The sequence below is a fragment of the Kluyveromyces lactis genome (assembly GCF_000002515.2).
Source record: "Kluyveromyces lactis strain NRRL Y-1140 chromosome F complete sequence".
NCBI classification, from domain to species: domain Eukaryota; kingdom Fungi; phylum Ascomycota; class Saccharomycetes; order Saccharomycetales; family Saccharomycetaceae; genus Kluyveromyces; species Kluyveromyces lactis.
In genome coordinates this window covers 1,954,764-1,969,433 of record NC_006042.1, presented here as the reverse complement: position 1 = coordinate 1,969,433, position 14,670 = coordinate 1,954,764, and the positions used below count along the sequence as shown (strand labels likewise).

Genomic DNA, 14,670 nt, shown 5'->3' with positions numbered 1-14,670 from the left:
CTCAATTATCGATATGCAAACTAATCTTACCCCTTAATTTCAACCGGTACAAGGACTATTCGGCTACCTAACTTCAATCTTTTCTTAAATTTCAATCAACAAATTAATGGATTTGTTTCTCATCGCTTTCTAAATTTTGGAAAATTTTGGCTGAAAAGAAAAAGAAAAACTTCAACAAACCTTCGAAATTTCAATGCGATGAAAGAAGGAAACAGAGCCAAACCATCAAACTCGTCCTTCATGATTTCAGTCACGTGCCTGTCTTGTGTTGGTATGGAATGCTCTGAGTCAAGGGCGGCAGGTGTAGTTCTATGTTTGTATATATGTCTATATTTAGTTATATATATATATATTGATAAGCCTGGGTGAGAACTTAGTCTCACAGTCTCTCTTAATTTTAAGTCGGTTTACGTCTATATTCAAGAACAATGTCTGTGTTTGATTTCCAGTATAAAGTGCGTATAGCACTCAGGGTGATATCGTTTTCTAGTACTGTTCCTTTGCACAAGATTTCTAACCATTCGCTTGGATCTTCTTTGTTTTTCATCTCAGGTGTCTTTGATTCGAATCTATCCACTATGTAAGTCTTGATCTTTTTTGCCTTTATCATATTTGCAGCTGTTAATCTAACATTGCTATCGTTAATCTTCGGTAGCATTAAGGGTGATTCAGGTGGTTTAGATTTTTTGTGGAACCCTGATCTTTTATGTTCTACTACTAGTCTTTCAGCCTCTGGCGATTGTTGCGTTTCCTCCGATAAATGAGCCTCGTCCTTCCAAGGCTGGATGATGAATGTGATTTTTGGGTACGTCTTAATGACTTTATCCTCTTTGAAAAGAATCTTTCCAAGCCATATCGGGAGATGTCTTTCTAATGATTCATAAGTATGGTAGTTATCGATCAAGTCGTTTGCCGTATATGTAGGGGGTGGGAGATATGTGGAAAATGCAATAGTTTCCCCTGTGGACCCCTCTTTCCAATGGTTGACCGTGAGAATGCATCCACTCTTGATTTGTATCACGGGTCTAGTTGAGTCTCTGATGAACAAAGTCTCGGGGATCCGCCTCCCAAACTTCATGAACGTTGATGAGGAGTTTGGAGCCTGTTTCAAATAAGCGTGATAAACTTCTTCGATATATTCGTTCAAGAAAAGTCCTGGCTTTCGTTCAGACAGATCTTTGGAAAAACTCTTTGAATTGAATTTGAAGTTCACTTCACCATTCCCAGTAGAAGAGATACTATGAAGGTCATCGATGCTGTTAGTTTCTAGTTTTACCCTCGATGATCTGTTATGGAAACCAAATGTGCTTGAAGGTGTAGCAGATCTCTCGATACTTTGTTCAGTAACAGACCTTGTCAAAGTGAGGTTCGCCGGTTTCGATGAAGTAGGTAGAGCAGTTGCTGGGCCAGGTAACATCATTCCCATCTCATCTTCGCTTTCTTCGATTATGCCGTGATATGTATGTGGGACGTCAGGTATACCATTGGGGGTGTTGGGGGCCGAACTTTGCGGGGTAGTGTTATTTGATTGAGTGAACTTGGTAAATATAGATAATCGTCTTTTCTCCTTGATACTTTTGTTGTCTTTATGTTGATCAGGGTTCGTATGGTCAGAGGCCATTGAGTTGTGTCTTCTTAATAGATTTGGAGTAGATGGAGGAGTTTGCTTCTTTGTGGAAGAAATATCTTCTCTGAATTTCTTATCCTTCGCCAATTCATAATCAATAAAACCATGTAATAATGAATTGACAGCTATACGACCCAAATTGTATCTTTCGTCCAAATTAATTTCGTCAACTTTATCCTCGTTGACTATTACATAATCGGTGAGGGCACTTCCGTATACTTCGGTATTCAGGAAACGTTCATTGATCTTTACAAAAAGAATGCCTCGTTTTATCGAAACGGAGCACCAGTGCTGTAAGACTTCTTTGGGATTCAGTTTTCTGACCACCTCATCGAAATTACCTTCGTCTCGGCTGATTTTTTCAACCAGCTCACAAGAAACAATATCCCACTTCTCCAACTCACCGGATGTATTTTCCGTGATGACATGTCTGCGGTTTGTCAACAAAGAACACCGCACTAGTGCATGGCCACCTTCTATAACCGTGAGCTTCTTACTCAACAAGTTCAACTTGTTTAGATCCGAATTTCCTGATCTGGAGAACCACAACACATCTTCTATAATGGCCATTGCCAGAATGCCACCTGTTTTTGTGTCGCAATCGCTTGGCTTGTAGATAACAGATATCTGATTACCTTGAAGTTGCGTTATATTACCCATGCAGTCGCCAAGAAATAAATCTTTAGAAAGCGTTCCTTCTACCGACCATATTGCGTGCGACAACTGTTTGGTCCAAAGGCATTTGCCACTTTCAACATTCCAAAGTTTGATCTCTCCATCTGCGCTTGTACTAAGAACGGTTGTTTCATCATCTAAAAGCTTCAAAGTCTTTAAGTTCACACCAGCTGCGTCATCTATGGTTCTTATCACACTGTAACTATTTATATCGTACCAGCTTAAACGGCCTTCGTTATCTCCAAAGATAATGACGTCCTTCGTAGCAGTCAGGCAATAAATAGACCCTGCATCATGATGCGTGGTGTTATCGAATTTTCCAAGTAATTTAGCTTCAACGTCTTCCTCGTTCTCCACCTCAAAAAGATCCAGTTCCCAGATCTTTAGCTTCTTATCCAAACCTACCGTGGCGTATCTGCATTTCATGTCTTCTAATCCTATTAAAGCTATCCCCTTCACATAGTCAGCATGGTAGCCGACAATCTTATGGTTCCAAATAGTCGTTTTCCAGTTGTAGCAGATAGTGAAATCATGAGACACCGTTAAAAATTTGGCGGCAGATAGGCAAGCTATGCCACTGATCCAATCGCTATGCACAGCCAACTTCGTCTGAGTCTCTTCAATAACTACGTTCCCATCACGTCCAGTAGTTATCACAGTAGAATCTAAGTTTGTAATTGAGCTGATGGGCAAAAGATGCTTCGTATCAGAATCCAGTTCTAACGGAAGCAAACCGAACGACAACGTATACTTGCTCATTTGTTGAACCTATTCTTTTGCAATACCTAAAACAAGATGTCTCTATAAGTTATCAGTTTCGAGCAAAAGGATAACCTGACTCGTATTTTCACAAGCATACACCTCACTAGTGTCTCGTCAAGTAGTAATTTTCACGAAAAACGTTTGCGCCTCACTTTCTAACGCTGTTCTTTGTAATCTCCATCTTTTATTTATCTGATATCAAACATTCTGTTGTCTTCGTTATATATATGCAAATTGCCTCTATTCTGGAAACTGTTGAAAACATGAATATAATTGATATGCATTGGGAATGCGGAGATATCCAAGATATGCAAGATATACAAGATTACAATCGATTGAGCAGTTCGTTTAGAGTTTTGAGCTGGCAATTCCTGACTTGGCATTGTCCTGTGGGCTCTATTCATGGTAGCGTCGTTCAGTTGATCAAATATGGATGAAGAGAAGAGATTACGATCCCAGTTACGCGGGAAGCTGTGGTTCTATGTGGAATCGATTATCAAAAGAGAACTACCAGAAGATGTAAAATACAATTCAAAATATGTCAACACTCTTACTGAACTGGTTTACCAGCAGATATGTGAGGTTGGTGGTGATTTGGAAGCTTTTGCCCAACATGCTAACAGAAATGTTGTTACGTCTGAAGATATGTTACTACGAACAAGGAAGAACAAGGATCTACAAGATTTTTTGAAACTACGACTAATGGAACTACGAGATGCTAACGTAGGACGACAGAGTAAAAGGTGAAAGGAGCTTGTTAAATTATGTAAAATTGCTATATATGTACAGGACTTGTGAAACAAGCATGTGTTTTTTTTAATGGAAAGGTCAGAGACTAATATCAGATCAACGCTTAACCCAGGTAGGCATCTTTCTTGCCTTTCTCTTACCAGGCTTCTTTCTTTCGACGTGTCTGTAATCTCTTGTCAAGACACCGGATCTATGCAATCTAGTTTTCAATAGTGGGTTGAAAGCAACCAATGCCTTACCGATTGCATGCATCAAGGCATCGGCTTGCCCCGTAATACCACCTCCGGAAACCATTGCAAAGACGTTATATTTGCCAACACTGTCAATGGCTTTTAATGGATACATTACGGATTCTCTGTCCTTCATTTTAACGAAGTAATCGTTTAATTGACGGTCGTTAACTAAGATCTTACCTTCACCACGAACCACATATACCTTGGCAGTAGAGGTCTTTCTTCTTCCGATGGCCAAACTTCTACCAAACTCGTCTAATTGCTTCAAAGTATCTCTTTGAGGTTGCAACTTCGTCTTCTTATGGTATTTCGCTAAAGTGTTCGAAATCTCATCGGTAACCAACTGTGGATCAATAGAATTCAAACGGTTCAACATGAACAAAAGCTGCTTATACTGGGTAGATTTCAAACGGGACCCACCACCTATTAGAGCGTACTCTTGCAAACTCAACCAGGAAGGCCTTTCTTCCACTTGGACGGTAGGATATTTGATATATTTCCTCAACAACGCTTCTAAGTTATCGATATGAGCTTCGTGATGTGGGTTGGCGGAGTAAAAAGTAGACAACTTAGGCACAATTCTAGTCCCTGTGTAACCATATTCTGCACCAGCACGGGCGCCATCATTGTACTGCCTTGAACCAGAACCGGTCCTCTCAGACCCCGAGCTGTTAAACAATGGCCTGGCATAAGAGAATAGTCTTTTCTGTACCGTAAGACCCTGTCTCAAAGAGACACCAGTTAAACGTGAGAACATTTTTCTGATCTTTGGTTTTAGTCTCCCCTTCTATCCCTGTGGAAACTGCTCACGAAAGACCTCAGGCGACTAAGATAAAGACTGCTCAGCTTAATTTATGTCTGTCTCTATCTCTATCTCTACCTCTGGTTGAGCTTTCCAAATTTTTCACTTTCTCAGTTTTTCAATCTAGAAATGCAGATCCGTGTCTGGCTCGCTCCCAGTGACAATGTATACAGAGTTAGACATGGAACTTCAACTCGTACAGTGTGATGGTCGAAGCGAACATTGTCGATGTACTTAAGAGGTCAGCTAGTTGGAACGTACCAGTTGTTTTAGGGGTCAGATGTATTCACCTTAAGGGTGATGGTCGCAATGTGTACTGTAATGGTATAATGGTGTTATTAGTTCCCTTTTTTTTGGGTGGTAAGAATTATTATAAAAGAGCTAAAGAATTAAAGTATTATATCGTGTCTCATTTTGAAGGTCTATAAAATGATTTATTATAAAGTTGGATTGATCTAGTAGCACTACACCAGGCGGAATAAGTGGGAAGTAATGATCAGATATGTTTTATATAAACGGAGAGAGGAGGGAAACATATAAAAGGTGAAAAAAGTCATGACTTGAATGCGGAAGAGATTTCATTATTTTGAAGTGTCGACGACGTATCTACCGACGATAGCACCCTTTTCCATCTTTTCGTAGATGGATGGTAGTTCGGACAAACCAACGACGTGGATTGGAGCCTTGACTAGACCTCTGGAGAAGAAGTCAATGGCTTCTCTGGTGTCAGCTCTGTTACCGACGTAAGAACCGACAATGGAGATGGACTTCACAACTTGGTTAAAGACATCGGACTTACACTTGGCGTCTCTTGGTAGACCGACCAATACGACGGTACCGTTAGATCTGACGTAGTTGGTAGATTGTTCGATAGCGAATTCGGAGACAGAGACGTTGATGACACCGTGAGCACCACCCTTGGTAGCTTCGATGACTTCTTCTGGGATGTTCTTGGACTTGGTGAAATCAATGAAGTATTCACCACCCAAGTCCTTGAACAACTTAGCCTTTTCTTCACCAGCATCGATACCCAACACTCTGTAACCCATGGCCTTGGCGTATTGGACAGCTAGAGAACCTAGACCACCAGCAGCACCAGAGATGGCGACCCAGTCACCGGCCTTCAAGTTGGCGGATTTTAGGGCCTTGTAAACGGTGACACCAGCACATAGCACTGGAGCAACTTCAGCCAAGTCAGTACCGACTGGGATCTTGGCAGCTTGAACGGCATCAGCAGTAGCGTATTGTTGGAAAGAACCGTCGTGAGTGTAACCGGACAAGTCAGCTTCTGGACAGTTGGATTCGTTGGACAATTCACAGTATTCACAGGACATACAAGAACCGTTCAACCATTTGATACCAGCGAAGTCACCAATCTTCCAGCCCTTGACGTTTTCACCCATAGCAACAACGACACCAGCACCTTCGTGACCACCAACTAATGGCAATTTGGTTGGCAAAGGCCAGTCACCCTTCCATGCGTGCAAATCGGTGTGACAGACACCGGAGTACTTGACGTTGATCAAAAGTTCGTTAGCCTTTGGCTTTGGAACTGGGATGTCCTTGTATTGCAATTCACCACCGTTTTCGTAGAAGATAACACCCTTTTGAGTTTCTGGGATAGATGCGGCCATTTTATCTTTTTTTAGTATAGAGTTTGTGTGTTTAAAGCTTGTTTATGTTTCAATTGAAACTATTGTTTTTGCTTGATGATGATGTAGGGCAAAACAGAAACAACATTGTACAAATGGATATAGAGAGACCTACTACAAAAGTGGATGGATTGTCAGAATCGACCGGGTGTTTATATACATATTCCAGAAGACCAAATGGCTGGTCTAATTGTATACAAGTAAGACAGCTGATTTCTAGCTGGTGTGAAAATAGCACACTTTGAGAAAAATACATACCACCCTGCAACAGGTGTTAACCGTTTAAGACCTAGAAATAACCGCAGTATATAAAGATCAATCGAATACTTGGGTTGGTGAAAAGCAACCCAAAATACATCATCTGCTCATATGATTGTGATCTGATTGTGAATAGATCAATACACTACTAGAATAGAAGAACATCACACGCTATTTTTTTTTCCTCTTCTGTCCTACTCGGAGAAACAGAAAGTATCAGGTCACCACCGGACATGTCATACTACCTCGGAAGATTCCCAATTACGCACGTAAAAACTAAAACGAGCCCCCACCAAAGAACAAAAAAGAAGGTGCTGGGCCCCCACTTTCTTCCCTTGCACGTGATAGGAAGATGGCTACAGAAACAAGAAGATGGAAATCGAAGGAAAGAGGGAGACTGGAAGCTGTAAAAACTGAAATGAAAAAAAAAAAAAAAAAAAAAAACAAGAAGCTGAAAATGGAAGACTGAAATTTGAAAAATGGTAAAAAAAAAAAAGAAACACGAAGCTAAAAACCTGGATTCCATTTTGAGAAGAAGCAAGAAAGGTAAGTATGGTAACGACCGTACAGGCAAGCGCGAAGGCAAATGGAAAAGCTGGAGTCCGGAAGATAATCATTTCATCTTCTTTTGTTAGAACAGAACAGTGGATGTCCCTCATCTCGGTAACGTATTGTCCATGCCCTAGAACTCTCTGTCCCTAAAAAGAGGACAAAAACCCAATGGTTTCCCCAGCTTCCAGTGGAGCCACCGATCCCACTGGAAACCACTGGACAGGAAGAGAAAATCACGGACTTCCTCTATTGAAGGATAATTCAACACTTTCACCAGATCCCAAATGTCCCGCCCCTATTCCCGTGTTCCATCACGTACCATAACTTACCATTTCATCACGTTCTCTATGGCACACTGGTACTGCTTCGACTGCTTTGCTTCATCTTCTCTATGGGCCAATGAGCTAATGAGCACAATGTGCTGCGAAATAAAGGGATATCTAATTTATATTATTACATTATAATATGTACTAGTGTGGTTATTGGTAATTGTACTTAATTTTGATATATAAAGGGTGGATCTTTTTCATTTTGAATCAGAATTGGAATTGCAACTTGTCTCTTGTCACTATTACTTAATAGTAATTATATTTCTTATTAACCTTTTTTTTAAGTCAAAACACCAAGGACAAGAACTACTCTTCAAAGGTATTTCAAGTTATCATACGTCTCACACACGCTTCACAGTTTCAAGTAAAAAAAAAGAATATTACACAATGGTTAAGGTTGCTATTAACGGGTTTGGTAGAATCGGTAGATTGGTTTTGAGAATTGCTTTGCAAAGAAAGGCTCTAGAAGTTGTTGCCGTTAACGATCCATTCATTTCTGTTGATTATGCCGCTTACATGTTCAAGTACGATTCCACCCATGGTAGATACAAGGGTGAAGTTACTACCAGCGGTAACGACTTGGTCATTGACGGTCACAAGATTGCTGTTTTCCAAGAAAAGGATCCAGCTAACTTGCCATGGGGTAAGCTAGGTGTCGATATCGTTATCGACTCTACCGGTGTCTTCAAGGAATTGGACTCCGCTCAAAAGCATCTAGACGCTGGTGCCAAGAAGGTCGTCATCACTGCTCCTTCCAAGACTGCTCCAATGTTTGTCGTTGGTGTTAACGAAGACAAGTACAACGGTGAAACCATTGTTTCTAACGCTTCTTGTACTACCAACTGTTTGGCTCCAATTGCTAAGATTATCAACGATGAATTCGGTATTGACGAAGCTTTGATGACTACCGTTCATTCCATCACTGCTACTCAAAAGACTGTTGATGGTCCATCCCACAAGGACTGGAGAGGTGGTAGAACTGCTTCCGGTAACATTATCCCATCCTCTACTGGTGCTGCTAAGGCTGTCGGTAAAGTCTTGCCAGAATTGCAAGGTAAATTGACCGGTATGGCTTTCAGAGTCCCAACCGTCGATGTTTCTGTCGTTGATTTGACCGTCAAGTTGGCTAAGGAAGCCACTTACGATGAAATCAAGGCCGCTGTTAAGAAGGCTTCTCAAGGTAAGCTAAAGAATGTTGTTGGTTACACTGAAGACTCTGTTGTTTCCAGCGATTTCCTTGGTGACACTCACTCCACCATCTTTGACGCCTCTGCTGGTATTCAATTGTCTCCAAAGTTCGTCAAGGTTGTTGCTTGGTACGATAACGAATACGGTTACTCTGAAAGAGTTGTCGATTTGGTTGAGCACGTTGCTTAAATTACTCTTTTAAGTTAACGAACGCTTTTGATGAGACTAACGATATTTCAAGTGATTCCATTTTTTACTTCTAAGTTTTTATCACCTTTATCTTAACCATTCTATGCCAGTCTTTGCTTTATGGACTTTGATTCAAATTATGAAGGGAAGTTTTTACGCCAAATAAAAACTACTACAACAAATTATTAAAAAAAATGACGAATAATATGAAGTGTCTAACGACTGCCAAAATTATTCATTCCTTTTTTATACACATAACCATTTCACTTCATTTACTGGTTTGAGTGGTTTATTACGTCGCCTACAATGATCACCTCACCATCAGTTCCATCTTTTTTATACTTTTCAAATTATTGTGTATATATTATATATATATGATAATTCAATTTTAAGACACTTTTATTATCATTATATCATTAAAATCAATCATCAAAACCTCTCTCTTCCTTGAAAAGGAGAAAATAATTGTCGCCAACGTTTTGGTATGCTGGTATTATATTACATTCTTTGTTAACACTTAGTTAGAACCTTAGCTTTCTGACAGTTCTTCCGATACAATAGACACAACATCCAATGAATCTAAATAATGCCATGAATGCAACTATCCAAAGGATTACTGAGAAATAAATCGTAGATTTGGAATTTAAAATCGACACCTCTTGATCAGTGGAAGTAAACCCTTTCGCTGAATCATCAATATCTTTGTATTGACTTATACCACCGGTCTCCAACACAACGGCCACTATGATGAAATTGGAAACTACCCATAGGATAACTACCAAAGATCTGACCATGGCATAATAACTTGATTTGGATTCTTCTAAGGATAGTTCTGCTTCAACTTCTTTCGGTTTAGGTTCAGTCAAGATACTATTGAATTTGTGGAAATTCTCATCAATTTCTTTCTCAGATATTGGAATTTCCATCTTGACGGTACCATCATCCTTAGATTGGATGGATCCCAACGGTTTAGCAGCAGAGCCCTTGGTACCCCATGAAATATCATGCACATTGCAGAAGGCATAAATGTTCAAAACGTTGATATACGATGGACTTAACAACACGTATTGGACCAGAGACGTAAACATATGCATGGGATGTAAGTAGATAATCGAACTTAACAGGTAAAGCGCATAAGTTGACCCTATGGAAATCACCAAATCCCTGAATGTTTCTTTCGTAATTAATCCTTTGAAAGTAGTCGTTCCTGAATCGATCAGATTTTGAATAGAATAAACACTCATGTAAATGGAACATGCCAGCATATACACCATCAAAACAGCAAAGAAAATAAATGTACTCAAATAGAATAAAGGTGTTCCTTTCGGTTTGTTACCAAGCGATAGGATGAATGTCACCAACACTGATAGCCCGTATAACCATAGGAATAACACTGAAAATACTCTGAAAACCTTATAATCTGGGAATGAAATGGCTATCGATAGCGTTAATATTCTGAATACAAGGAAAAATGAACTTAGCGAAAACCATGAAACTAAGGTCGTCACGAACAAGTAAGTAAACTCAAACATTAAGATTATTTTCCTCAGTATAGTGTGCCCAGATGTGAAAATTTTGTAGAAATGAATAAATGAATATAACGCAGCAAAAAATGACCCGTTTAACCAACGTCTTCTCTGGAGGATGAATTCTGGAATCTTTTCTGGCACATCAGTTGCACCGTATGACCCACGGCAATATCTTAAGACCCAGTTGCTATCACGTTTGGTGACGATTTCGAAACATAAAATACGATCTTCGGCCAAGTACATATTCGAGATGAAAACGGTACCATTAAGGTCGTCACCTAAGAAATACTTTCGCATCGGTTCACCTTTTAATGCCTCGAATCTATAGGCAGAAAAAGCACCTGGTAGGACAGATATAAACCCAAAGTTAGATTCTGTCGTTTTATCCAAAATGTTAGACATTTTATATTCAAAGTTTTGCGATGCAATCAAGGGATTTAATAGTTTAGTATATCCAGATCCTAAATCAGCTTTGATTTCACCGCATGCGCCACCCACTTGGGGATCCTTAAACTCTCTCCATAGCTGATAAATAGAATCCTTTCCGGGCATTGTACCAGCATCCAAGAGAATTATGACATTCGGGTTTAGTGTTTCTGCAAAGGCCTCAAATGCCCAACGGTGAGAATTAATCTTCTTCTGATTCTTCTCTTTCAAACAGAAAAGCATTTGCACAGGTATGGTGCTATCGCCATATCCTAACTCGACATTCGTAGATGACACAGAGGTGATATTGACTTTAGTTGTATGTTCATAGACATGAGTGACGACTTTCTTGTCATTGATAGCCTCTTTCGCAAAACCATCTTGATAGCAACCTAATGCACTCATTAACGCGAGAGAACGTTCATTAATTTTTGATCTACCATCACTAACCACACAAACACAAATCTTCTTCCATGCATCTGGGCCCCAAACAGAGGAGTTTGAACGTTTTGTAAAATGTCTTATGTTATCCATAACACCTTTCAAAGTTTTGCCGAGTAAAATATCATCTTCATTGTACATTGTAATTACGATCATAAGCTCTGTTCTTCTTGGGTACGGATACATCAACTGACGTAAATTGAACGTATTACTTTGAAACTGGTTTGGTTCACAGGTAACAGCTTGATATCTCATGAACTTAAATTCATTAGACAATTTTTCTGGACCAGCTCCTGCAGAATATTGAGACAACAATTGGCTACTGATTGGACAATCGAAGATGAAATTTCCCTGACATAATTTGAACTTTCTAACTACCGTTGGCTTTCTTTGAATGGCGGGAGACTTTCTCTCTCCCAAGTCAGCACCGTCCTCATCTGATTCATATTTCAATTCACCAAGCCTATCAAGTGTCGCCACGTCATTCCCATAACTTCCGAAAGAACTGCTTCCGTCTTCGTCGTCGTAATTACTAACATAATCGTTGATATCCCACTCCGACGGTTCACCACGCTGGCCAGCTTCGAATGGATCCACCATATCACCTTTACTGTTTAAATAAGTGTTGATCTGATAATCATCACCGTTTTGATCCACGTATATAGGATTTTCGATATCATCCTGTTGCTGGTAATTGTATAACTGATGAGGTTGTTCCAAGATTGGCCTTGTATCTTGATTCGCATAATAATCGGTCGCGGAGTTAATACTAGGTGCTTGCTCATTCTGATACGAATTTCTACCGTAATACTGATTATCATTAAAATCTGCTTGCACATATGGAGTTTGCCCAGGATACGCCGGATCAAATGTATTCGCTATAGGACTTGACGCATCCACTTGAATATTTGGCACCTGGTATTGGGACATATCACCAGGCTGGCGATATTCACCCATTTCCGGATAATGGTTCACAAACCCATTATACTGCTCATCTGTTCCGGCAGCAGTTCTGTACCTATGATTTTCATCGTTTCTGTCGTCTTCAGATGGCTCATACATCTGATAACTATTTTCTTGAGCTTGGTGAGATGCCCTATGTTCATCACCGTCGAATCGGTAATAACCTTGGCCGTTATAATTGTAGCTCATTTTTATATATTGAACCTGCCGGTTTCACAACCCTTGATAATCCTACTGAACGTTTACCCCAACCTATCCTCAAACCTTATTCACCTAAGCCTCCTGTTTGTATCATCCACGTCTCAGATCAAATTCCAATATGTCAATACAAAAAGTTTCCCTGGTTTTATGTACTATGAAAACAGGAAAACGTTCAGATTTCGATATCATTTCCTGAAACAGTAGTTTCTTAAAATAAATACATCGAAAAGCCTTGAAACGGTCATGTGAAGAGTACAAAAAGATACAAGACAGTACGCAACTCAACGGCAGAGGGCCCAGGGGTCCCAGATGCAAGAATGTTTGTCGGGTGATAGTGTGGCGGATATATACGAAACTGTGGACCCTTTCTCCAAGGTTTATAGGCGTATATGATATAATTGATGCTATATATCAAGTGTTGGCTACAAGTGTATTCGCTACTTGCCGTCTATATACCACGACAGTGTTGGGAATTAAGTTCTGCCCTAAGGAATACAGAGAGCTCGATATGAAGGTTGATCATCTAAGTCCTCTGGTATTTTTCTAGTCCGTGGAGACTCTATGATGTCTAACCTTATGGAAGCTTGTCCATAGATGTAGTTTCTTTTCAACTTGTCAGTGATGTATTCACTGAAGCCGCAAGACCTATGGGCGATGGATTTCGCATTCACTAACAGGGTCTTTGCATTCTGTTGTAATAATTCGATGGTCTTAACAATATCCTCTTCCGGGTGCGATTGTCCCTGCAGCTGGTTCAATTCCGTTTGCTTTAGTAGACACCTGGAAAGCTCATTATCCGCTCTGTTGATCATGACATCGCATAAACTGAAAACGATTGGGCTTAACTCGTTGTCTTTGTTCTTGGTTTTACCACTAATAATGTTGGATTGTCTTTCGGCAAGTATCGTTTGTAATTTACCCAATGTCCTTGATAGATACGTTCGAATTTGCCAACTGTTCTCAGTGGAGAAAGTATTTATTGCCATATCTAAAAGCTCAACATTGCTCATCATCGAATCTTCATCAGTCGTTCCCAAGGTATCTAGAAACATGTGAAGATCTCCTTGATACAAAAGTTTCAGACTTTCAATTGACCTTTTCGCTATCACTAATTCCTGGACGTCAGATTGGCCTATTTTTAGAGTTACTACCATATCATCCAATTGGTTGATGAACTTTACCAACAATTCTTCCAAGTAGTTCTTCTGTGCAACATTGATTATCTTACCGGGAGCAGTATTCTCGGATTCAAGCTGATTTGCCATTATCTCATATACAAATTTGTAGCCTAGAGTAACAGTGTCAACGACAGTTTCCTTGTCAAAAGTTTCAGTAGATAGGGCCAACCCGTAATCCTCGTTCTCAGCACCTCTGGTCTTGATGCCAGTACCGGTGCGAAGATCTACTTGAGATTGTTCAGCTAAATTATCTGGTCGATAAGAACTAACATCGTCCTCCTCTTCCTGTTCGTTCAAATTTGCCATATCTACACTCTCCAATAGCTCATTCTCTAATCTCATGATGTGATGGAAATGCGAAATGAACCCTGTTACAATGTTGATTAGAGTCTCGCCTGGGATATTAGTCTGAGATTCCACATAGGTAGAATACGATATTAATAGGTTGAATAGCAAATCCCATCCAACTTCCTCTGGGAAACTCTCTACAACAGTTTCAAACCTTTTGATAATAGCGTCAATGGTCACCAGTAAGGTTTCTACGGAATCAATTCCATCTAAATTAACATATTGAAGCAGGTTGATATAACCATCGACGTTCACATAATCAGTATAGATTTTAAGCAACAGTCTAGTTTGGTTATAATGGATATTGTATGTGTCATCGTTATTAGGTTTCTCAGAAATCAAGGCTCTATCATAAGCTCGCATTGCCTCCAGATATCCCTTCATAGTCTTCTTTATATCGGAAAGAAACCAACGTTCTGCGCCATCTTCGATCTTTACTGCTTCGTTGTACCACTCGTCCTGCGTCACTAGAACTTTAGGCTCTGCGAACCCTTTCTTTCTTGATCTAAAATTCCCTACAGTTGATTATATCATTTGGCTAAATGTTAGTAAATAATGTATTGTTAA

General features: G+C 39.9%; 7 protein-coding genes across 7 annotated transcripts; 2 read left to right on the top strand and 5 right to left on the bottom strand.

Annotated features, from left to right (window-relative positions):
- Positions 1-397: 397 nt before the first annotated feature.
- Positions 398-3,061, bottom strand: DUF1 (Duf1p; the record flags this gene model as incomplete). Its single annotated transcript, XM_456026.1, has 1 exon — positions 398-3,061. The coding sequence occupies one exon, from the start codon at positions 3,059-3,061 to the stop codon at positions 398-400; it is 2,664 nt and encodes an 887-aa protein (XP_456026.1).
- A 432-nt stretch (positions 3,062-3,493) lies between these two features.
- Positions 3,494-3,811, top strand: MHF1 (Mhf1p; the record flags this gene model as incomplete). Its single annotated transcript, XM_456025.1, has 1 exon — positions 3,494-3,811. The coding sequence occupies one exon, from the start codon at positions 3,494-3,496 to the stop codon at positions 3,809-3,811; it is 318 nt and encodes a 105-aa protein (XP_456025.1).
- A 99-nt stretch (positions 3,812-3,910) lies between these two features.
- Positions 3,911-4,804, bottom strand: MRPS9 (mitochondrial 37S ribosomal protein uS9m; the record flags this gene model as incomplete). Its single annotated transcript, XM_456024.1, has 1 exon — positions 3,911-4,804. One exon carries the CDS (start codon positions 4,802-4,804, stop codon positions 3,911-3,913), a length of 894 nt encoding a protein of 297 aa, XP_456024.1.
- A 626-nt stretch (positions 4,805-5,430) lies between these two features.
- KLLA0_F21010g (zinc-dependent alcohol dehydrogenase) lies at positions 5,431-6,483 on the bottom strand (the record flags this gene model as incomplete). Its single annotated transcript, XM_456023.1, has 1 exon — positions 5,431-6,483. One exon carries the CDS (start codon positions 6,481-6,483, stop codon positions 5,431-5,433), a length of 1,053 nt encoding a protein of 350 aa, XP_456023.1.
- Positions 6,484-8,027: 1,544 nt separating this feature from the next.
- Positions 8,028-9,017, top strand: KLLA0_F20988g (type I glyceraldehyde-3-phosphate dehydrogenase; the record flags this gene model as incomplete). Its single annotated transcript, XM_456022.1, has 1 exon — positions 8,028-9,017. The coding sequence occupies one exon, from the start codon at positions 8,028-8,030 to the stop codon at positions 9,015-9,017; it is 990 nt and encodes a 329-aa protein (XP_456022.1).
- Positions 9,018-9,538: 521 nt separating this feature from the next.
- On the bottom strand, positions 9,539-12,565 carry CHS1 (chitin synthase I; the record flags this gene model as incomplete). The annotated part of the gene is made up of 1 exon (XM_456021.1): positions 9,539-12,565. One exon carries the CDS (start codon positions 12,563-12,565, stop codon positions 9,539-9,541), a length of 3,027 nt encoding a protein of 1,008 aa, XP_456021.1.
- A 497-nt stretch (positions 12,566-13,062) lies between these two features.
- Positions 13,063-14,487, bottom strand: KLLA0_F20944g (uncharacterized protein; the record flags this gene model as incomplete). The annotated part of the gene is made up of 1 exon (XM_456020.1): positions 13,063-14,487. One exon carries the CDS (start codon positions 14,485-14,487, stop codon positions 13,063-13,065), a length of 1,425 nt encoding a protein of 474 aa, XP_456020.1.
- Positions 14,488-14,670: the final 183 nt, after the last annotated feature.